Genomic DNA, 24033 nt, shown 5'->3' with positions numbered 1-24033 from the left:
AGCTGCCCCATCCCCTGCTCAGGTGACTCCCTCCAGAAGCTCACCAGACGCCTCTGTGAACAAGGGACTCTCCTCCCCCTGGGGTCAGATTGGGCTCCTGTGTGTGGACTTTCACCGCAGGGCCAGAGGGCATGTTTGACCTTGTTATCGTCCTTTCATCGACTTACCTCTGCTTCTTGTCCTTCAGGAGAAGGGTGAAATGACTTTCCCCTTCCTGTTAAAGAAATCCTTTTTTTTTTTCTTTTCCTGTTTAAAGTGTCCATTTCCATCTCTGTGGCCTGCTTAGCTGATTGGCTCCCCAAGGCATGGGCTGTGGCTTTGAGATACTTTTCTTAATACATAAACCTCTGACCTCTTCAAAAAGGGACTGTTAGCTTGATGCTGAGCTCTGCCAGGACGTTATAAGACCCTGGGACTTGATGCAAAGCTCGTTGGCCGGGGGAAAATGATTGCCCTTCACGTTTTTTTTTCAACACCTTTATTGGAGTATAATTGCTTTACAATGTGGTGTTAGTTTCTGCTTTGTAACAAAGTCGATCAGTTATACATATACATATATCCCCATATCCCCTCCCTCTTGCGGCTCCCTCCCACCCTCCCTATCCCACCCCTCTAGGTGGTCACAAAGCACCGAGCTGATCTCCCTGTGCTATGCGGCTGCTTCCCACTAGCTATCTATTTTACATTTTGTACTGTATATATGTCCCCCCACTCTCTCACTTCGTCCCAGCTTACCCTTCCCCCTCCCCGTGTCCTCAAGTCCATTCTCTACGTCTGCGTCTTTATTCCTATCCTGCCCCTAGGTTCTTCAGAACTTTTTTTTTTTAGATTCCACATATATGTGTTAGCATACAGTATTTGTTTTTCTCTTTCTGACTTACTTCACTCTGTAGGACAGACTCTAGGTCCATCCACCTCACTACAGATAACTCAGTTTCGTTTCTTTTTATGGCTGATATTCCATTGTATATATTGCACTTCAAATTGTAAAGAGAAGAAGATGAACTGTGTCTAGGACGAGAGGGAGCAGAGAAGTCTCTCAAGAGGAGATGTTTTCTTTATGCCTCACAAAGGTGTCGGGAGAAGGGAAGAGGCTTCCCGTAAGAACGTGCAATGTGAGGCTCTGTATTAGAAGCCGCAGAAGTCTACCGCATCGTAAGTTCCGAGACTGTTGCTTGAAGCTTTGACATCCTTGTTACGTTGAATGTGGAAGTTAGAGTTCTAGCGGGTGGGCAACTGAGTTTTCCCATTTGATTTTAAAATATATGGATGTAGCTTTAATGATAAATGGGGGTTTGATTTTGAGGCATAGTCACTGGTTTTGGAAAGTGAAAGTGTTGCCTTTTTCAAAGAGGAGGAAAATGACTGAATCACTGACTCACATCGATGATACTGCTTTAACCAACTGTGTTTGATTATCCCTTAATCACCTCAATAAGTGATTAGCTACGGTGGAGCCACAGTAAATACTTCACTCCAAATCTGTCTAAATGTAGAAAGTCATACGATGATTTATACTTGTCTAGGGCTCCACAGTTACGTGCTTACTTACATGCTCTGTCACAGCGGAAATGCTTCAGCTCGTATCACTGGGTGGTTTGAAGGCCAAGAGGAGGAAGACGGAGTCGTCGGTTCTCTGTTATGGGGACTGAGTCCCTGCAGGACCCCTGCACTGTTTTCCTTCAATTCCGCTTGTGCTCTCGGTTGGTCTAAAGCTCGTGGAACGTCCTCTCATTAGACCCAGGAAGAGTAGCGTACCTGGGAAGACAAATGCACGGACTTGATGGGAGTAATGGAAGAAGCAGGGAAACTTTCAAAGAGTCGGAGGTACCGGGGGAAGAGGACTGTGCTGCCACGTACAAGCACCCACCCTTGATGTAGTAGGTGATTTCCTCATCCAGACCGTGAACTGACTCACGGTACCGACGCCCTGGTGCCTGACCTCTAGTAGTTGCTCAGTGAATCCTGTGTGAGAAGAGACGGGTCCAGAGGTCTAAAGACCTTTGTCTCACCGGCTTCAAGTGGCCGGGACGTGAAGGCTGGCTGGTCACGTCTAACGCAGACCAAGCCCCGGGAGCGCTGGGGGCAGCCAGGTTGGGGGGAGGGGATCACAGTCCTGAGGTTCTTAATCCCCAAAATGTGGTTTGTAGAAGCTTCTGCATTTCACTGTCTACAGTCCCGGTTCAGAGGCTGAAATGCTAAGAGGCACACAGGCCACATGTTAGGAGATGTTGGTCGGCCCCTCTCTGTTCCTGAGACAGGGTCTGTTCTCTCACCACCTGCAGACCGTGCAGTGTGACATTTCAGCTTGGTGTCCGGCCGTGAAGGGGGACCTGACATTTCTTTTTCTGCTTGGGCTTCAGTGACAGCTCCCATGTTTCTTCACAGCACATGTATTCCCCCATCCCAATCCAGGAGGCTCTCTGTTGCCACCCCTACCTCTGAATGGCCTGGTGGGGCCCCCTCTCAGCTCCTGGATGGGGCCCCATTTAAGCTCACACCTCCTTTAAGCGTCGTTCTCATCCCATTTCTCATGCTTTTGTCCCCTCCTCCTCCTGCCATGTCCAGCCCTCTCCTCGCCACTCGTAAGGCTCACCAGTCACCGTACAGAAGCCTTCCTTCTTCAAACTCATCCTCTGATTCTATGTCCTCACATCACAAATGGCATGGACCAGTGGTTTCCGAACTTCCGACCATCTCAGAATCGTCTGCGGCAGGGGGACCTTCATTTTATTTTTTTAAATATAACTACAGCTCTGTTATGTATTTTTTTCTTTTTTAAAATTTTTTGGCCACAGCACGCAGCATGTGGGATCTTAGTTCCCCAACCAGGGATCAAACCCGCTCCCCCTGCATTGGAAGCACAGAGCCTTTTTTTTATAAAAAAAAAAGATTATTTATTTATTTATTTATTTATTTATTTATTATTATTATTTGGCTGCATTGGGTCTTCGTTGCTGAGTGCAGGCTTTCTCTAGTTGCGGTGAGCGGGGGCTACTCTTCGTTGTGGTGCGCGGGCTTCTCATTGCGGTGGCTTCTCTTGTTGCGGAGCACGGGCTCTAGGCACACGGGCTTTAGTAGTTGTGGCACGTGGGCTTCAGTAGTCGTGGCACGTGGGCTTCAGTAGCTGTGGCTCGCGGGCTCTAGAGCGCACGCTCAGTAGTTGTGGCGCACGGGCTTAGTTGCTCTGCGGCGTGTGGGATCTTCCCCGACCAGGGCTCGAACCCGTGTCCCCTGCATTGGCAGGCAGATTCTTAACCACTGAGCCACCAGGGAAGTCCCGGAAGCACAGAGTCTTAACCACTGGACCTCCAGGGAATGGGGGAGGGCCTTCATTTTTAACAAGCACCCCACGTGGCTCTGAGGGCACCCATGTTTTGCATCATTTGCCTATTATCAGGTGTGAAACTGACTCAGAAGTGCAAATATGTCTTTAGGCATTTCTGCGAGCAGAGGAGAATACGTCTTCCACGTCTTTCTCATGACCTTCCATTGCCACTCAATGTGTGAGCACAGGATCTGCCTTCTCGGTGACACTTGCCAAGGGAAAAGCCACCATGAACAGTCAGGTGTCATGACACCCCTCTTCCCCCCGGCCCCAATCAACCAGCAAACGCATTGGAACCTGTTTTCAGACTCTAGGCAAGGTCTTTGGGGGACCAGGTAACATAACCTTTGGGAAACATTAGGGGTGCTGGGAATGGCAGATCGCTGCATTTTTCTTGGGTTTTCACACTGAGTGTTGTGGAGGTGGCCGTGGTGTTGCTTTTATTAAGAGGCCCTTCTGAGGACGAGGAAGCCCAGAAGTTCTTTTACTCAGAGCTGTTTCCCTCAAATCACTCTGGCATAACCCTGAACAGTTAGGATCTATCAGATATCAACAGGGATTTGACATGTTTACTTGTCTGCCATCTGGATTTTTAGACTCTTAGAAAATTCTCCCATCTGATGATTCAGTATCTCCTAGCTTTCTGTTCATGTGAAAACCATCCACTAGTGCGTACTGAGCGATCGGCATTCTCCGACTTTCCTGGGTCGTTGTAATCCTGTCCGCGTCCTTCCCCCGTGATGGGGTATCTCCTCAGTGAGATGGGGTTTGGGCCCCTGCTGCTCTAAAGAAAGGGTGTCTGCACCTTATGATGTTCTAGGAGATAGCTTCAGATTTTATACAGTAAACACCTAAGTGTCTGTTTAGTCGTCACATCACCACATAAGGGCCCTTTGTGTGTTGGTGCCCTAACGGGTCAGAAACGTCCTTGGTGTCTCCCCGACCCAGGTCAGCATCCGTCTTTGGCCCCCTGCCCTGCAGGGGAACTGTGCCCTGGACGTCCAGCACCTGCCTACATCTTGTGTCTGTCTGTGCCTTACCTACAGTGTACATTTTTAAAAATTGTGGTAAAATATATGTAACACAAAATTTAACGCTTTAACCCTCTTTTAAAATTTATTTTATTTTATTTTTTCAAATTTATTTTTGGCTGCGTCGGGTCTTCGTTGCTGCGCCTGGGCTTTCTCTAGTTGCGGCGAGCGGGGGCTACAGTTTTTCATTGCGGTGCGCGGGCTTCTCATTGCGGTGGCTTCTCCTGTTGCAGAGCATGGGCTCTAGGTGCTCGGGCTTCAGTAGTTGTGGCACGTGGGCTCAGTAGCTGTGGCTCGCGGGCTCAGTAGTTGTGGCGCACGGGCTTAGTTGCTCCGCGGCATGTGGGATCTCCCCAGACCAGGGCTTGAACATGTGTCCCCTGCATTGGCAGGCGGATTCTTAACCACTGCGCCACCAGGGAAGCCCCCCACTTTAACCATTTTGAAGGGCACCGTTCAGTGGCCTTAAGCACATTCACATTGTACAGCCATCGTCACCATCCACCTCCAGGGCTTTCTTTCTTCCCCAACTGAATTTGTTCCATTAAATGCGAACTCCCCAGCATCCTCTCCCCCTAGCTCCTGGTGACCACACTCTCCTTTCTGTGTCTATAAACGTGACTCTTCTGCTTCTCCCTCTTCTCTGTGGCATCATGCAAGGTTTGTCCTTTTGTGTCTGGCTTGTTTCATTGAACATGAGGTCTTCAAGGTTCATCTATGACACATGTTCATAGCATGTGTCAGAATGCCGTTTTTTAAGGTGGAAGAATAATATGGCACTGTCTGTATATCTTAAACACGAAACGGACCTTTGTCTATTTTTCTCTTGCTCTGAGAAACAGTTGATTATCCTCTCTAAGCTCGTGGGATCGTTTTCCAGCAAGATTCACTAGCTATAGATTCAAAATCGGCCAGAAGTTCAGATGATTAAATTCTCACAACAAATGTTAACGTTACTCGTTTGAACGTTTAATGTAAAGCGTTAATAAGTCTTTTGAAGGATTGCAATAGGCCTTTTCTTTAAAAAAGAATTCTGGAATGTGGCAAGACCTGGCATGGTTCTGTCAACACATCTGATAAAGAAATATCTTTGAGTGGTAATATTTCTTATTGTTGAAAGTACTTTTGCCTTTTCATCTCTGCATACGTGGCCTGTATTAAATTACCTTACATAATCACACAACACCCAATTTTATTTGCAGACTTGCCCTAAATATTACCACTAACGAAAATTTACAGAGCATTTCACAGTGCACACTAAAATGAGGCATCTGGAATGCATGAATAACCAGTATGTGATAAAAGGGAAATGAAAGGGACCCAACGGTCTCCCCGCTGATGGGATTACCTCATGGCCGGCAATTCTGCCCCAGATTAAGAGTCTGTGCACATAAATAAAATCCACTAAAGAAAAGGAGAATACCGTTTACAGCTGCTGCTAGCGTGCAGAATGCTCCTTTCGGAGGCTGTAAGAATATATCCTGCACTGTGGAATGTCAGCCCAGCCGTCGACCTTAGTAGCTTACGGTAGATTTCATTAAAATCGTGTGGCGCGCCTTAATTTTAGAAATGCGCTGGTAACTCACAACAGTGTGTATTCGGACAGTTGTTAGTCACCATTGCACACCGGCCCGTGTTGCCTTAGATTTCAGGTCACTTTCCTGTGGTCTGGGGCTGCCCCAGTTGCAGTTCAGGGAGCACAGTGAGAGACGCAGGGTGCCGTCACGCAGCCCCGTGCCGTATGCCTGCAGGTCTTTTCAGTATGTAGATCCCTGCGTGGATTAAATAACGTGTTCCAGTGTTCAGGGTACCTCCGCATCATTTTCTCACCGAGTCATGACCTCGCCTCTGTATTTCCCTCTTTGATTTTATTTTGGCTGTCTGCCCAGCGAACGGCTGATCTGCCTTTAGAGATGCGTTTTAAAGGGTCAATCTAGGCTTGCATATTTCTCCCAGATCACACCGTGTCTCAGTTTTCTCATCTGCAGGGGGCGATACTAGTAGGATCTCCTAGAGAGAACCACACGAGTTAGCGCCCTAGAGCAGGGGTGCCCAACCCCCGGGTCATGGACCGGTAGCGGTCCCTGGCCTGTTAGGAACCGGGCCGCACAGCAGGAGGTGAGTGGTGGGTGAGCGAGCGAAGCTTCATCTGTATCCACAGCCGCTCCCCGTCGCTCGCGTTACCGCCTCCTGTCAGCACTATGGTGAGTTGTAGAATTACTTCGTTATATATTACAGTGTAATAATAATAGAAATACAGTGCACAATAAATGTAATGCGCTTGAATCATCCCGAAACCATTCCCCCACCACCCGACTCCGGCCAAGGAAAAATTGTCTTCCACGAAACCAAAAAGGTTGGGGACCGCTGCCCTAGAGCACTCAGCACTGCGCCCACCCCACCATGCTGTCAGCATGCTGGCCAGGTCTTCCCAGCTTCTGCCCATCATCCCACCCGGTATGGTAGAAAAATGGCTAGTTGCCAGTTGCCGTATGTGGCTCTTTCCCTCTTCACGGGCTTTGTTTCCATTTCGTCCACCATGGTGATGACTCCCAAAGAACAGCTGCCCCTTGTCCTGCGGGGATGCGTGCATGTCCTCAGCTAGAACCCGCCACAGGACCGCCGGCCCCGGTCTAGCCACAGCCATGACCACGCAGCACACTCCCTCAGGGTTTAACACCTTGATCCTTTGTCATCCGACACCTTATCTTTGGACCTTGACAATGGAGGAGGTGACCCTTCTTACCTGGCCTCCTAGTGACATTGTCCACAGCTGTACAACAAGAATCATCTCCCTGGGTTCTCCCATTACGAGACATCCCTGGAGAATCTTTGGCCTTTTCTTCCCGTCTCTCCCCAGCACCCATATTCTTGCTCCCTGTTGTAGCCTCACATTTCAGGAAAGACAAGACGACTTTGGAAGGAGTCTCAAGGAGGGCCCACCGGGGTCAAGTTTGAGAAAGCCTGTGTCGCGTGTCGTTGAGGGCGTTGGCCAGTCTCTGGGTCAGCGTTATTTATAGCCAAGAAATGCTTACAGGAGGCTTAGAGGGAATGGGCGGTTTGACCTCGTGCCACCGGCCCGTGGGCACACCTCCCATCATGATTTTGCCCTGGACTTTTAGGCCAGCTCTAAGCCTTGGGATCTCAGAAGGACCTATTACCTTCATCTTTATTTGTGCTTAATTGTTTTGGTAATTATATTGTGGAGACTTTGGAAATAGAGAGGGGAAAACATGGAGAGAGTTATCTCTGAGTTGGGAGATAATTAATGCTTTGGGATGTTTATTGTCTTTCTGATAAGGTCTGTGTGTGTGTGTATCTCACATATCATGAAAAGTGTTCAGATCACCAGTGGAGTTTCAGATCTGGTTTTCTTGTGTAATTTGTTTACCCATTCTCCACGGCCGGCCCCGTGTGGGCTGCTTCCAGCGTTATACGTGTATAAACACAACTGCGGTAACTATCCTTCTCCTCCTTCCTTGGGTACATTTCCAGAAGTAGAATTCCTGAGTCACTGTTTTATACACTCTTCAAAGTTGCTGATAACGTCTGTACCTTGTCCTTCTGCCATAAGGTGAGGGCCTTGGGAAGGGGAGGAGAAATCAGAGACTTACCAGCCGCCTACTTGGTTCGTGACACCCACCCACACCAGGCACATTGGCTTCCGTCTTTGCTTTGGGTCTCAGATATGCCCTAGTTACTCATGTCTGGAGTCAACAGCCCTGGTCTCGATGAACATCTGTACCACCAAAACCAGACCAGGAAATCATGTGAGATTTGTAAAAAGCAGGCAGCAGCTGGCTTGCCTCCTCTTCTTGGGGTCAGACTCATCTTTTTGCCAATTAAGGCAACCCGGGCTCTTGGGCTGGGGGACACCATGACGTCAGTCCAGGACGAGTTTATAGCAGTGGCCCCCGTTCTTTTGTGCCTCAGGCTAATGTGGGACTCATCCTAGGGAGAGTGAGAGGGTGTGGCCTTCCAGCCTGGCATTGCCACACCACGAGCTGTGTGATCCTGAGAGAGTACTCTAACATTGTGCAGAAAGAAAGGCAGGTGTGGGAATGTCAACTGGCGCAGCCACTGCGGAGAACAGCATGGAGCGTCCTCAGAAAACTAAAAATAGAGCTACCCTGCGATCCTGCAGTCCCACTCCTGGGCATATATCTGGACAAAACTGTAATTTAAAAAGATACATGCATCGCCGTGTTCATAGTAGCTCTATTTACAATAGCCAAGACATGGAAACAACCTAAACGTCCGTCAACAGAGGAATGGATAAAGTGAGGCCCTCACTGCCTCTAGGATTAACGACACAGGCAGATACAGGGAGTCGTGTCTTACTTAAAGGAGCAGAGACTCCCACGCAAAACAATGGAGCAGACGTAGTTTCTTCAGCCAGTGGTGCTGGGACAACTGGACATTCACGTGTAAAAAAAAAAAAGAATCTAGACACAGACCTTACACCCGGCATGGAAAATAACTCAAAATGGATCATAAACATAAATGTAAAACACAAAACTATAAAACTGCCAGAAGATTACCTAGGGGAAAACCTCAGTGACCTTGGGTGTGGTGATGCCTTGTTAGATGCAATACCAAAGACACGATCCATGAAAACAATAATTGATATGCTGGACATCATTAAAATTAAAAACTTCGATTCTGGGAAAGACAATATCAAGAGAATTAGAGAAACCACAGACTGGGAGAAGATATTTGCCAAAGATGCATCTGATAAAGAACTGTTATCCAAAATATACAAAAGACTCTTAAAACTCAACAATAAGAAAACAAACAACTGAATAAAATTTGGGCCAAAGACCTGAACAGAACCTCACCAAGGAATAGATACAGATGGCAAATAAGCCCTTGACAAGATGCTCCACATCATAGGTCATCAGGGAGATGGAAATGAAAGCAACAGTGAGATGCCACGACACACCCATCAGAGTGGCCAGAACCAGAGCACTGACACCACGCGATGCTGGCGAGAGGCTGGGGAGCAACAGGAACGCTCATCGCTGCTGGGGGGGGGGCGCAGTGGTGCAGCCACTCTGGAAGACAGCTCGGCAGCTCCTTACAAAACTAAACACACTCTTACCGTAAAATCCAACAGTTACACTCCTTGGTATTTACCCAAAGGAGCTGAAAATGTATAGCCTACACGGAAACCTACAGTGGATGTTCAGAGCAGCATTATTCATAATTGCCAAAACTTGGAAGCAACCAAGATGTCTTTCAGTGGGCAAATGGATAAATAAACTGTGCTACATCCAGTTATAATCCAGAATATTATTCAGCACTAAAAAGAAATGAGCTGGGCTTCCCTGGTGGCGCAGTGGTTGAGAGTCCGCCTGCCGATGCAGGGGACACGGGTTCACGCCCCGGTCCGGGAAGATCCCACATGCTGCGGAGCGGCTATGCCCATGAGCCATAGCCTCTGAGCCTGTGCGTCCGGAGCCTGTGCTCCGCAACGGGAGAGTTAGCAACAGTGAGAGGCCCATGTACTGCAGAAAAAAAAAAAAAAAAAGAAATGAGCTGTTAAGCCATGAAAAGACGCGGAGCACCCTTAAGTGCATGCTACGTACGAAGTGAAAGGAGCCGATCTGAAAAGGCTACGTACTGTATGATTCCAACTCTGTGACATTCTGGAAAAGGCAGAACTATGGAGACATAAAAACATCAGTGGTCTCCAAGGGAGGGAGATGAATAGGCAGAGTGCAGAGGATTTTGAGGGCAGAGAAAATGATGGGTACGTGTCATTGTATGTTTGTCCAAGCTCACAGAATGTACAACACCAAGAGTGAACCTTGCGGTTAAACTATGATGATTATGATGTATCAGTGTTACCAAGGTTCACCCTTGGTAACATATAGCATCTGGTGGGAGATGTCGAAGATGGGGAGGGCTGTGCACGTGTGGGGTGGGGAGTATGTGAGAACTTCGCTTTTGTAGTAAACCCAAACCTGCTCTAAAAAATGTCCTTAAAGCAGGTTTGGGTTTACTACAAAACTGAAGTTCTCACATCCTGGTGGCGCAGTGGTTAAGAATCCACCTGCCAATGCAGGAGACACGGGTTCGAGCCCTGGTCTGGGAAGATCCCACATGCCGGGGAGCAGTTAAGCCCATGTGCCACGACTACTGAGCCTGAGCTCTAGAGCCCACGAACCACGACTACTGAGCCCGCGAGCCACAACTACTGAAGCCCGTGCGCCACAACTACTGAGCCTGCGAGCCACAACTGCTGAAGCCTGCGCACCTAGAGCCCGTGCTCTGCAACAAGAGAAGCCACCGCAATGAGAAGCCCACGCACCGCAACGAAGACCCAATGCAGCCAAAAATAAATAATAAATAAATTTAAAAATGTTTTTTTAAAAAGTAAAATAAGTAGGGTCAGTAGAATAAGTAATTCTTAAGAGCTTCTGTCCCAAATTAAAATTTTTGAGCCTCTAGTAGTATCTGTCCGTCCTTTTCCCACAATTTCACTCATATGTTGTTCATAATCTTAAGTCTTAACTATGGGAGTTTGGCTCCCTGTTCGGTAAAGTATTTCATTGAACTTAGCCAAGGCCAGGCTCGGAGCGGCCTGGGAATAGTTAGGAGTCTTCCCTTCTTCCCAGTACATTGAGAGGCTTTGTATGGTTTTGTTTTTATTTGTTTGTTTCTTTTTAAGGCAGGGAGGAGTTGTCCTGACTCTCCCCGTGGTAGTTAGGTTACGGCATTGTCTCCTAAGCGGAAGCTGTGATTTGCCCATGGCTTTGAAGTAGTAACCTCATAAATGTCCCATCCCTGGAATCCAGTCTATTTCAGCATCCACAGGCCTGATTTCTGCTTGTAATCTGATTACGGGGTTTGAGCTCTTCTAGCCTGCAGTCTCTTGCTTTGCGTTTACTATACTGTCAGGGACACCAGTGCCTGATTGCTGTAGCCCTGCGCTGGGAAAAGCTCAACCTAGTTTTGCTCAGACAGGCCTCAGGCCGTGGCTGGTTGAGAATTAGCTGTGGAGCGGGCTCTGTCCCTGAACTTTCTGTGTGCAACCATGTTCAGAAGCCCAGGGATTTCTAGCTACTTGGGAGCTTTCAAGTTCTCTGAGAGACAAGGTAAGGCAAGAGAGATGCAAAATGCACTGAAGTGTCCATTTCATAACGTCGGGAACGTCTTGCGTCCTCCGTCTCATCTCGGATGCCCCATTACACGGTTCTGTGGTTTTCTCAAAGGATACCTTAAATGTCTCATTGACTTTATAAGTTAGCTTATCTTGTGATTGCTGAGAAACATGACTTTTTTTTTTCTGTTGTAAGTTAAAGGTATTGCTAAACCACTACAGCCTTTATGGAGGAAACACTGCAGATTAAATTGGAATGCCCAAACTTTGGATTAAGTTCTGGATGTGCTGTACTTTCGCTAAAATATTTTTCTAAACCAAATGTTATATCTACTAAATGATTTCCAGTAGGCAGTGGTGGTTGTCTTTTTACGAAATCTTCACGGGAGACTGTTTGGAACTAAATGTTGTCTTTTTAGTGGCTTCCTTTTGAGCCCAGAGGAAAAGATGTGCTTTCAGTATAACTACTGAAGTGACATCTCAGATTCAGTTCACTGACTGAATCAAAAGGAGACGCTTAGGTTATCTTGAATGACACATTGGAAATTCAGCCATTGTCTATAAGAGCATTTTCGAGCCCAAATGCACGATTAGGAAGTGATTTGAACAGTTGGGGCATCAGATTCAGGAATTTTCTTCTACAGTATTGGATAGCTTTTTGTTTTTTACATCTTTATTGGAGTATAATTGCTTCACAATGCTGTGCTAGTTTCTGTTGTACAGCACAGTGAATCAGTTATACACGTACATATGTCCCCATATCCCCTTCCTCCTGAGCCTCCCTCCCACCCTCCCTACCCCACCCCTCCAGGTCGACACAAAGCACCGAGCTGACCTCCCTGTGCTTTGATAGCTTTTCGAACTGAGTCCCCTTTTTCTAAATGTGACACAAAGATATTTGTGTAATTAGCAGAAAAGCCTAGATGTGTTTAACTGGCAATATACATTTCATTTCGTTGTATTTCTCTAGTTGGTCGGAATTTCCAAATTCCGGGATTCAGGGCGTATTTTAATGACGAATGACATGTCGGCATCTGGTATATCTTGTACCTCCTTTTCCTCAAGCTTCTGCCCCCAAATATTAAACAGTAAAAGGAATTTCCACGGGGGAAAGAATTTCCGTAAGTGGTCTAATTGTGGTTTTCTGGGTGCACAAACGGTTGCTCTATGCCAAAACTTGTAAAACAGATGACTTACCCAAGGCTGGCTGTGCATTTGTCTGTGCCTGGTTTTCATTAACCAACTCACTCAATGTGTGTTTTTGCCGGATGGGATTGTTACCAGCTGTCTTTACATAATATATGTCTTGTCTTCAAAAATAAATAAGTGGCGAATTCGATGTATTGTTATTATTTAGATCTTAATGAAGGCAATAAAAACACACCTGAAGTGTTCCCGCCCCCCCGTTCATCAACCCCTCACGCGCCTGCCCCCCACCATGCATTCTTTAAAAGCATCTCAAATATATCAGGCAGTGATGACTTTCAACCTTCCTGGTTACCTGGACCAAAATTGTTCAATTTTTTTCCCTCCTTTTTTTTTTTTTTTTCCTGAGGATAATATCCATGCTTTTCAGTATTTAATTGCTTTGAGTTACTCTTGTAGCCATAGAGAATTTAAATGATAGCATTGAACTGTGTCAGAATTTTTTTTTTTTTTTAACCCATGGAGTATCTTGGCTCCTATTAACCAAAGCCAAAAAAACTTGCCTAAGTAAAATGTATGTGGTGGAATTTGATTCATAAAGGTGTCCTTTTTGTATTCACATTTCTGGTTCATGGTTTCCTTTTTCTTATATGCTCTCAAAGGGAGGCTGAAGAATTCTTTTCCCATTGGAGTGTTTTCTTTTGGTCTTAACTGACTGTGTGGGTATTTCAATCTTATATTATTTCTTTCCCCTTAGATTTGAACAAGAAAAACTTAAGCCTTGCTGGATTCCCGCGTCAAAGAATAGTTCCAAGGTAAAGTAGTCTTTGCTCAAGGAATCTTAAGTTTTGAAGATTTGTAAGAGCTTTTGAAATTATTCTCCTACGTTCCTAATTCATGAGTTTTAAATGTTTGAAAAAAAAAGTGTTTTTTCCCCAGAGTTTGACTCGTTAAAACATGCGAAGCGAGCTGACTTAGTGCACTCAGTTAGCAAAGATTCCTTTTGTGTTTAATGCTTTTTATGGGAGCTATTTGCAAAACCGGCTACTGGGATCTCTATAATTACAAACTTGTCAAGGGCTATTATCTTTTCTGTCTCACACCTGCCTCTAAGCATGGGATGTCCTTTTCGCAGTCTATCCCTCGAGGAAGGGAGCTCTTCATTTTTTAAGAAAGGATCTAGCCTGTTCCTCCTCTCTCTCTCCCTTCCTTCGGCCCTTTCTTCTCCCCTTACTTCCCTCCCTCCACCCATCCAGCCACTCCCCTGTCCAGGTGAGTTCTTGCTGCCTGGCCTCTTAACCTTTCTGCACTCCAGTTCCATTGGCTGCAGGATGTTATGGGTGCTAATTTCATTTACCTGATGTGCTAATTTGATTTACCTGATGCAGTACATCATAACTGATATGAGATAATACAAAAATTAAAGTTGGTACCAAACAAGGCAGCTGTATCTCAGATGCCTCCTAGTACATCGCTGTCCCTAACAGGTTTTGAGATTTTCAGGTAGAGGCACAAAATAATTATCTCTTACACAGCCAGGTGTGGCTTTCAACATACACTTTATTATGCTAGAAGGACCCAACCCAGATCTACCCCTCATTCCACATGGATGCGCTTGTTGCGTAAGACATCGTTTCTTTACTTAAAAAGTCTGTATTTCAGTAGCATCGGGATAAACAGTTGTGTCACCACTGTCCTCGTCAGGCTGAGCCTGGCTCTGCATTTGAAAATGTTAGCATTGGCCTTGTGAACGCACTGGACGGGGTAGGGCTTTGATGAATTGCGTGCGCATCTTAGCGTCAGGTGGGGAGGCAGCGTTATCAGTAAGGTTGTCTTACTTGACTCATGAAATCTCACTCTTGTGGGGCTTGACACAATCTCCCGTATTTCTCATCTTCTCCATCTTTTTAATAGAAGCTAAGGCTTATGTCTTAGTTCGTCCAGGCTACCGTTGACTGGGTGGCTGATAAACAGTAGCAATTTATTTCTCACATCCAGAGGCTGGAAGTCGAAGATCAGGGTGCACCGTGGTGGGGTGAGGGTCCGCTTCCGGGTTGCCCACTGCTGATTTCTTGTATCTGCTCTTAGTGGAATGGGCCAGGGAGCTCTCTGGGTTTCTTTTTATAAGGGCGCTAATCTCTTTCATGAGGGCTCCACCGTCAGGACCTAATCACCTTCCAAAGGCCCCACCTCCTAATATTATCACCTTTGGGTGTCAGGATTTCAACCTACGGATTTGGGGGAACATAAACATTCAGACCACAGCAGCTTCATTGCCGATACGTCTCTAGCAGGTTGGTTTGGCTGTAATAGACCTAATAAGTGACCGAGAGAATGGAACAATAGGAAGGGAGTTGGGAAGGAGAAGTATGAACTATGAATGCAGGTCAGTCACTCCAGTGGAGAGGGACTCAGAGGACACCGCCGTTCTAAAACGGTGTTATTTCATGTGTACCTATTAAAACAGTGGCCCCCTTGCGATGCTCCTAAGTGTAAACTGGGCTGGAAATACAGGAACCTGCCTCCTTCAAAGAAATCTAGTCACCCAGACACCAGAGGTGAGAATATGAGGTAATGGATTTCATCTGTCTTGTAACTTAAACTGCAATAGAAGAGTGAGCAGATGTCGGGGAGCCCTTCACTGTGTGGATACTGAACAGTTACTGTAATGCCGTATCCCACGTTGTGTAAAAGATAGGAGGTAATGACAGCAGAATATCCTGCTCTCACTTTAATAAAATTTCCCCTTGTTGCTATTGCTGGGCGTTTAAGTAGGTTAATGGGACACATTAAAAAAAAATTATCATGGAAGCAAAGGGCAAGCTCTTTTTAGATTACTGAAGCAGATGGAAAGAGCTAGAAGCATGAAAATAATTAGTCATGAGGAGTGAGCTCCATTTCAGAGGAGATGAAGGTAAATAAGACATATTAAAGGTGTTTCTTCATACTAGACGCTTTTTAAATTATAATTCCAAAAAATGAAGACTGTAGCATGTCTTCATTATATATGGAGAGATAGTTTCATGCTGAAATAGAGGATCCCACCTGGAGCTGTGGCAACCCACCAAGACCCACAGAGGTTGTCCAGGCAGAGACCCCTGATCCCCGAGTGGGTGACGACGAGGAAGAATGCAACCCAGCATCCGAAGCTTAGGTTTGGAGTCACCAGTTGTGTGAGCTGAGGATGGGCCCCACCAGTGAGGCTGCTCTGGGTGCCTCTGCTTCAGAAAAGCAAGAGGACGTGCTGTTAGGGCTTTGGGGTAGGGGCGGCCTTTGTAAGTGTCTCACCGGCCGTGGTGATCAGAAGGGTGACTCATTCACGAAGAGTCCATACTTCTTTACCAGCGTGTCTTGCAAGCATTTTCACTGCTGCCTCATTCCCTCGGGCGTCGAAAGTCCAGGGCAGAGACGTGACCTTTTTCAAAACCTGGTTCCACGTCGATTTGGGGGATCTTGTGTCAGTCACAGCCCTGTGACAATCTCAAGTCAGGGTCCTTGGTTCCGACCCATCCTCCTTATTCGTTCGACCTGCTCATCTGCTTCCTCAGAAGTTAGCAGCCGTTTGGTGAACATAGAGAGGCAGTAGAAGCAAGAACAAATGTGACGATGACACGTGGACTCCAATACGAAAAGTTTAGCTCGAAGATGGAGACTTGAAAAATGCAATACTTCGTACGCAGGCAGACATACACATATTTTCGTACGTGCAGGCCAGGTGGGCAAAGGTAATAAGGAGAGATGTTTTCCCAATTATATGTTATTCTAAAGAAGAAAGGACGAGAGGAAGAAAGGAAGGAAGGGAGGGAGAAAGCAAGCTTATAACTGACGTGATTGAATGCATGCCCTTCTAATTAGTCTCCGTATTTCTAACGCTCTTTGCCCCATCACATCAACAGTGTATAAAATGTATACGTAAAACACTTCAGAGCGAGTCACACTAGACATCTGAAGTATTTTACTGGAGCCATTCCTTCATTCATTCCCTATACGTTTATTGATTTTTAAAAAATATTCTTAAACATCAGTAATTTCAAGTGAGACACTTGTAATATGTTCTGTAAATAGGAAAACAGGATAACATGAGAGAAAATGACAGAGGTGCATAATATAGATTCGGCTCTGCTGGGACAGACACTGGGTCAGAGGGTTCTTTCTTAAAGAAACAGCCGGCTCTGGTGGGACAGACACTTGGGTCAGAGGGTTCTTTCTTAAGGAAACCACCTTAAACTGAGGCCCAGACCAGAAGCAGGACTCAGCCAGGATGGAAGGAAGCAGGAGAGGTGAGAATTCAGGCGGAGACAGCATTTACAGTGAACCACGCGAGGAGGCCGGAGAGACTTTCCTAATGTGCTCTGGTTTTCCATTGGTTTCTGACCACCTGTAATCCTTCCCATCGGCACAAACACATGTGTAGTTTGTTTCAAGAAAGTAAGTGCGTGTGAAGCCAGGGGTGTAGGGTGATGGCCTGTGAACCCCACTCTGTAGAAGTTCAGCAGAATGTTTAAGTAGGGGGTCGTTTCTTAGTCTTTATTAGCGGCTTCATTGAGCTTTTTGATGAGCAGATGAAAGGGGAAAACTAGAAGCACACATGTTTATTTTTGAAAAGATGAGATAATACATTTGTACCCCAAGGTCGTGGCCACAGGAGCTGACTGTTTCAGGGGCTGCATCATTTCATTGTAATACAGGATTTTTCCCCTGAGATTTTCATTTCCCAAAGACAGTACAGAACTTCATCCGGATATTCCAAGCATTTAAACAGTCAGTTAAAATAGCGTGCCGTTCCTCAAGTAGGGTGCCTCTCTGCAGTTGTTTAAATGTTTCGGTTTAGACTACATCATACCTCTGAAAAAAACACCGAGAACCGTCACTGCATTGCGATTCACTCTTGAGAAGTCAGGGCTAATCCCAAGTTTCTGACCTCAGCAAGTGTCAGGATCTTCAAGCCAGCTGGACTGTGGCTTACAAAGACTACTCATTCTCAAGACTTGATGTGAACGTGGCACTCATCACCCATTCCCATTCCACATTTATAAGCAATAACGAAGCTTTGAGATGAGCTTGGCTCTAGGAAGATGGGACGGCCATATTTTGGAATGTGCAGGCGATCCTTGAAATTTAATTTAATTTACATATGGGACGTAGGTAATCCACGCGTTCCCTCACATGGCACGCACAGCACTTCCTCAGTCTCCCCTCGGGCCTCTGTGGATACGCACCCCTGCCAGGCACAAGCACAGACAGGGGACCATCAACAGGGAAGGTCGGCTTCGCGCCGGGTGTGTTTGCAGACCTGTTGCCGCCTCTCCAGAGGTGATCGTGTCGCTGGGGAAGATGAGTTTCCTGTTTCCCTAGGTTCGTTTTCTTCCTGCGAGGCAGCAGCTCTGTCTCGCCGAGCTCCAGGCACGTCCCCACGGACACCTTGAACTTGTGGGTACTGAGTCTTGGGGCGACGGCACACAGTGTAGGAGCCTGAGCGAGATGTGCGCCTCGTGTACTGTTCTTGCCGCACGGGCAAAGCCTCGAACGGGTTCGTGATCCGGAAGCCGAGGCTGACAGGAGTTCCGGGGGTGTTGGGACTGGCTCGCACCCCTCTTCCCCAGCGAGTGTGCCCGCGTGCATAGGTCACTGAGCCACGGGAGAGCTGGAAGAGTGGCAGTGCCGGGGGAGGGGAGCGTTTACGCCACCAGCCAGTGCTGCCCAACAGGTGCTTTGCGGGGCTGCGGGCAGGGTGGGCGGAGGAGGGAGTCGGCTGTCAAGCCTGCACCGGCACAGCGCTCAGGAGGTCACACCCCAGAGGGTCTTGTGAAGCTAGCTCCTACCCGGGAGGGCTTCCTGTAGAAGGCAAGCGCGAGGCAAGCGCTCAGTTCCTTTCTTCGTCTCCCCTTTTCGATTCTTGTTTCTCCCGGACGAGTTTCCGTGAGCCTTTCAGGCCTCTTCGCCGCGCTTCGATTTCCCGTTTGGTTGAAGGCATTTGTTACTTTGATTCCAACCCAGAGGAAGCATGTAGACCACCTAGACAAGTTGCTGATTTTCTGGGGAAGGCTGTAGCACAGAGAGGTTGAATGAGTAATCCAAGCTTGCACAGCTCTTGGTGACCCTTGAAGAGGTTGTCGGTCTGAACCAAGGCATCGGACTCCCAGCGCAGCGATGTTTTCACTCCCCTAGGCCACGCCCCCGCCTATGCTGATGTAATTATTTAGCTGCACCCAAAAATCATATTAACAAAATCATAAATAATTGAAAAAAGGTGCCAGTTAACGCCCCCAAGTAGAACTTTTCACTTGTGATCTACACACACACGTTTAACTATGTATAACCGTAGCATAATTTTTACGTTCTGCACTGTTTTGGTTCATATCAGATACCAGGGTTTAAAATGACTTTAAACATTTTCTTAATGGAATTATTTTTAGCTTTCAGGAAGAGTTCTTGCTTGAAGACCAAGAACCGCTTGCTAACCGCAAAAGAGGAATCGATGCTCAGCTTTTAGCTGCCCTCCCGAAAGGTGAGGCTTCTAGATGGTTGACAAGTGTGCAGTGCGTATAAGTGTTGTGTGACCTGACTTTCCTGAAGGAGGCCCCTACGCTAACCTCCAGCTCTGCTCTCCTCTGTGTACCTTTCTGTCTCTTCCAGGAATCAACCTCCAAGTACCTCTCTTGTTGCATGGTTAGACCTCACCTTTCCACAGGTTCCCTCCTTTCACTTTAGGCGTCCTCAGGTTTTCACTGGAGGCTGGTGCAGAGGATGAGAGAGGGGTTCTAGAATCATCCTCACCTCATCTCTCTCCTGCCTTTCACCTTCTCCACGGCTGGTGGGTTCCGCTCATTTGCCCATTTCTTCTCCACCCCTTCCCACTGCTTCCAGCCCCTGATGCTTTCCAGTGCTAGGAAAGGCATTTACACTTGATATCTTTCAGCTCCCAACTGGGGTACACACTGGGCAAGCAGTGCAGACTGCGTCGGAAGCATCTCTCTTCTCACCCAAGTAGGTACTCACACATTTGGCGAATTCGTATTTTCATTGGACTAGACGCACATGCAGTCACATATTTGCATCAGCCACCAGCCCACTGTGCCTAGTTCTGCCCGTGGAATGATGTGAACATTACCTGAACTTTGTTTCTACCAAATGTAACACTAACGCAGGGGAGTACCAGCTCACAAGCTGTCTTCATCCCAGATGAGCTGTGTAACCCTTACTTCAGAGGAAACAGCCTTTCCAGCAATCCCACTCCTGGGCATGTATGCCCAGAAAAGAGGAAAACTCTAATTCAAAAAGATACCGGCACCCCTATGTTCATAGCAGCTCTATTTACAATAGCCAAGACATGGAAGTGACCTAAATGTCCATTGACAGAGGAATGGATAAAGAAGATGCAGTACATATATACAATGGAATATTACTCGGCCATAAAAAATAATGAAGTAATGCTATTTGCAGTAACACGCCTGGACCTAGAGATTATCACACGAAGTGAAGTCAGACAGAGGAAGACAAATATCAGATATCACTTATATGTGGAATCTAAACACTGATACAAATGAACGTATTTACAAAACAGACTCACAGACGTAGAAAACAAACACGGTTACCAAAGGGGAAAGCAGGGGTCGGGGGGTGGGGATAAATTAGGAGTTTGGAGTTAACAGATACACACTACTGTATATAAAATAGATAAACAACAAGGACCTATAGCACAGGGAACTATATTCAGTAGCTTGTAGTAACCTATGATAGAAAAGCATCTGAAAAGTCATATATATATATGACTGAATCACTTTGCTGTACACCTGAAACATTGTAAATCAACTATACAACTATACTTCAATAAAAAATAAGTTAAAAAAAGAAGAAACAGCTTCGGTGAAAGGTCAGAATTTTTTTCTATTCTGAAAAAAACAAAACCAAAAAAAGAAAAAAAAGCAGCAACAAAACACATGAGATCAAGCCCAGAAGAAATTAGACCAGAAAAAAAATAGTCTTTTAATAGAAACGAAATCCAGTTTATACAGGCCCACTGGCAAATTCGCATGTATCATGAGGAACTGAGTGGGTCGTACGCCCGGACACAGGGTGACAAAGATGGATACTTGAAGGACCCCAGGGATCTGGCCCGGTGGAAACAAACAGGGAAATTTTTCAGTTTTCAAGTGCTTAACAACACTGTCAACTGAAATGGAGGCTTATTCTATGTTGCTCCGGAGGCCAAAGTAAGAAGAATGTCTAGAATTACAAGGAGGCGGGTGAAATTTAGTGGGAGAAGGAAGATTCTGATAGTCTGTAGTACGTCGAAGTGAAATGCACTGCATTGTGATCTCATTCGTTCTGCGTTAACTGTTCAAGTCAGGTCATAAGCCACGTAGTCAAGGGTAGGACAGATGCCGTGAAGGGTTCCCACCTGGAACCCCAAGTATGAAATGGAAAGGCCCTTCTGAGTTTTTAAGACTGTTTGTGAAAGACAAACTCAATTTAATCTGAGCCAAATGTAAAAGTCTATGAAGACGATCAAAGCAAAGAATACGAATGAACAACTTGATTTTAGCAATAGCTTAGACTTGACTGATTAGGGAAAGTTATATAAAGCTAAAGTTTTCCCTCTTCCTCTCTCCCCTGCCCCCAGTTCCTTGATGAATAATAGACAATGTTAAGATCATAAAAATTAAGAACAGTATGAGAGCCTAGATTCCTTAAGGTTCAACGACTTGGAACTCTACATATAACAAAATTTTAAAATGCATAAGCTTATTAACCAGTTTAATTAAACATGTTACCATAATTGGTAATAAAAATCATGATTTTCACCAATCAAAGATCATTAACTTTATGTACTCACCAGATTTATGTTTCTAAATGAACAAGGCCTTTAAAACATGCTTTTAAAGTGTCAGAGTCCCTGTTCCCCTAAATTTCATCTAAATTCCCATAGTCTTATTTTACAGTCTTTACTGTTTATCAGTTTGGGCAGGCGTGGTTGCAAAGACCCAGGTATAACCAGTGAACTTTCCACTTCCATGTTTGTTATTCTCTCGGTTCTTAGCAATAGCAGGTGAAAAGTAGGAATTGATTATGACTTTTAATGGCATGGAGTTTCATGTATGTTTATAAGTTTACAGAAGTCTCTTCCTGTTCATTTAGTGAGGGATTTTTGCTTCCGTGAAATCGAGCTCTAAAATGATCGTTGATTTTTCTGTAAGGAACTTCCTTTAACTGTGTATCACAAACAGGTAGTCAAGGGATTAAGACCCTTTACCTGTGTAAAACTTATCATATTAAGATAGATTTTCCATTAAGGAATTATGAAATGGACCAAATATATGACTCTCCTTTTTTTTTAACAGTGTCATTGAGACGTAATTCCTGTACCATACAATTCATCCATTGAAAGTGGACAGTTCAGTGGCTCTTGGTAGATTCACATAATCGTGCATTGATCGGCAGAGGCAATTTTAGAACATTTTTATTTTCCCCCAAAAACCCCTTCTCTTAGCCATCAGGTCTCCCCCTCATTCCTCTAGGTGTGTGATGACTTATTTTAGAAGTTGCTGGTCTTTATATTAGTGGCTGCCATCCACGTGTAAAACTTAAAGGGGATTTACTCCTGGGGAAGAAAGAGAAGCCTTCAGAATGTTCCAGGGAGAGAGCTGTTCTTGGCAGTCCCCCCGCCACTTATATTTCTTTGGAAGATTCTGCTGTACTCAGGCTTGGGAGACTGAACTCAACAATAACTTTACCAGAAAGCCTGTTCTCAGAACTAACTGAAGAAACCACGTTTCCTAAAAAAAGCCCCTAACAGAACCAATTATCCTGCGTATTGGTATTATATATTATTACAAAGCATATGAGGCAGTTAAATATTTTTTATAAAGTATTATAGCCCTGATGTCAAAGTCCCTTAAATGGCCTTACTTGGAAAATGACCAACACAAGGCCCAGCAGAAATAACTGAAGAACTAGACTCACAGAATCTATATTGTTAGACAAGGGCAGCAACTGAAATCACAGGTATAAAGGGTACAAGTCTCAATGCACTTGAAAGCAAAGTAGAAAATCTGTTACAACAGAAGTTAGATCAGCTGTGCTAGCTTCTGTCTGGATTTATGTTGATGAATATCACTGTTTTCTGAACCATGTTTTAGTTATATACATATGACACAGCACACCATCAATTGAATTATGGCTTTTGCGTCTAATTTTTTCAAAATTCTTATTCCTTGTTTTGAGGAAATAGACACTGAAAAATTTAGAGGTAAAAAGGGCATCAGGCTGCAACCTACTCTTAAATGATTCAGAAAGATTAATATGTAAATATGTGCATTTGTATGCATGTGTATGTACACAAATATGCATATGGAGAGAGAGAGGGTAAAAAACTCGATCAAATGTAGTGGCCAATGTTAACGTATGAAATATGTCTTTTAATTTTTCTGAGTCTGAAATTATATAAAAATTTTAAAGGAAGGAAGCCTTTTGGGAGATTATAAATAATAATAAACTCTATTCAGGACTGGCAGAAGATAACAATGATAGAAGAGTCCGTGGTCTCTACACCTGGTACATGGAGTGATGACATGTTTCCACAGTCGGGGCAACTCCCATGATTTTTTAGTATTAGCTTCTTTTCCAGTGTTTTATGATAAACCCAACCAAAACGCGGGAGGCGGGGTGCCTAATAAGGACTGCACGTGCCCGTATGAAGGTGTTCTGTTTCCTGGAAAGGAATGAAAAAAGTGCACACACACGTCAGCCATTGAAATAAAGCATCCTTCTCTTTTATACAACCGACATGTTTTCACATGGAATAGGTGTACCAGAGTAATTATGTTACATGTGTGTTTTACTAAGTTTGCTTTTAAATGGTAGACTTGGAGAAGGGAAACCAAACTCCAGATGTCTCTCTGCTCCTTCTTTTGGCCTTCCACACCGTTTCTTTTCTCTGTTGTCTCGTGTCTGTAGGAGTGAGGCAGGTCTTGGTCCTCAAGAATTAATTCGTTAGAAAGAGTAGACGGAGAGGTAACTTATTTACTGGAGGGATTTTTTATTTTCCTAGAAGATTCACTGTAGATTTCCACGAAGAATTAACAAGCTCATGGGCCCATTTAAAGTATAGCTTGATTTATGACCTTATTTTGTTCCCCAGTAAATGGTCAGGGACACTGCTCTAAGCCACACTTCCTCCAAAGGCAGGAGGTACCATGGTAACCAAACCCTTGCCTTCTACACCAAACACGAGAAGCCAGACGCCCACCCCCAGCTGCTCTGGTGCCTGTGAAGGCCACTGGACAGACAGACTTGTGAAGCCAACTGTCCTTTGAAAACAGTCAGTCCAGCTAACTGTTCAGGTGGCCGTCATTTAAAAATAAATTTAGAAAGATGGCTGGTATCTCTGAACACAATCAAAGGACAGTCTAAAAGTCGTGTGT

General features: G+C 45.4%; 1 protein-coding gene across 1 annotated transcript in view; it reads left to right on the top strand.

Moving 5' to 3' along the window:
* Positions 1–11398: 11398 nt before the first annotated feature.
* The window catches only part of SVIL (supervillin), a gene marked incomplete at its 5' end in the record, with an annotated part of 102053 nt that continues 89418 nt past the window's right edge, over positions 11399–24033 (top strand). Inside the window, 3 exons of the mRNA XM_082832648.1 lie at positions 11399–11459; positions 13368–13425; positions 19027–19118. Of these exons, the coding sequence (XP_082688774.1) occupies positions 11399–11459; positions 13368–13425; positions 19027–19118 (211 nt within the window). The remainder of the gene's footprint in view (positions 11460–13367; positions 13426–19026; positions 19119–24033) is intronic.

This window comes from Leucopleurus acutus (assembly GCF_964270905.1).
Source record: "Leucopleurus acutus genome assembly, chromosome: 1".
In the NCBI taxonomy this organism is placed as follows: Eukaryota; Metazoa; Chordata; class Mammalia; order Artiodactyla; family Delphinidae; genus Leucopleurus; species Leucopleurus acutus.
Note: the sequence above shows the minus strand (reverse complement) of the source record. Positions and strands in the feature narration are given on the sequence as shown.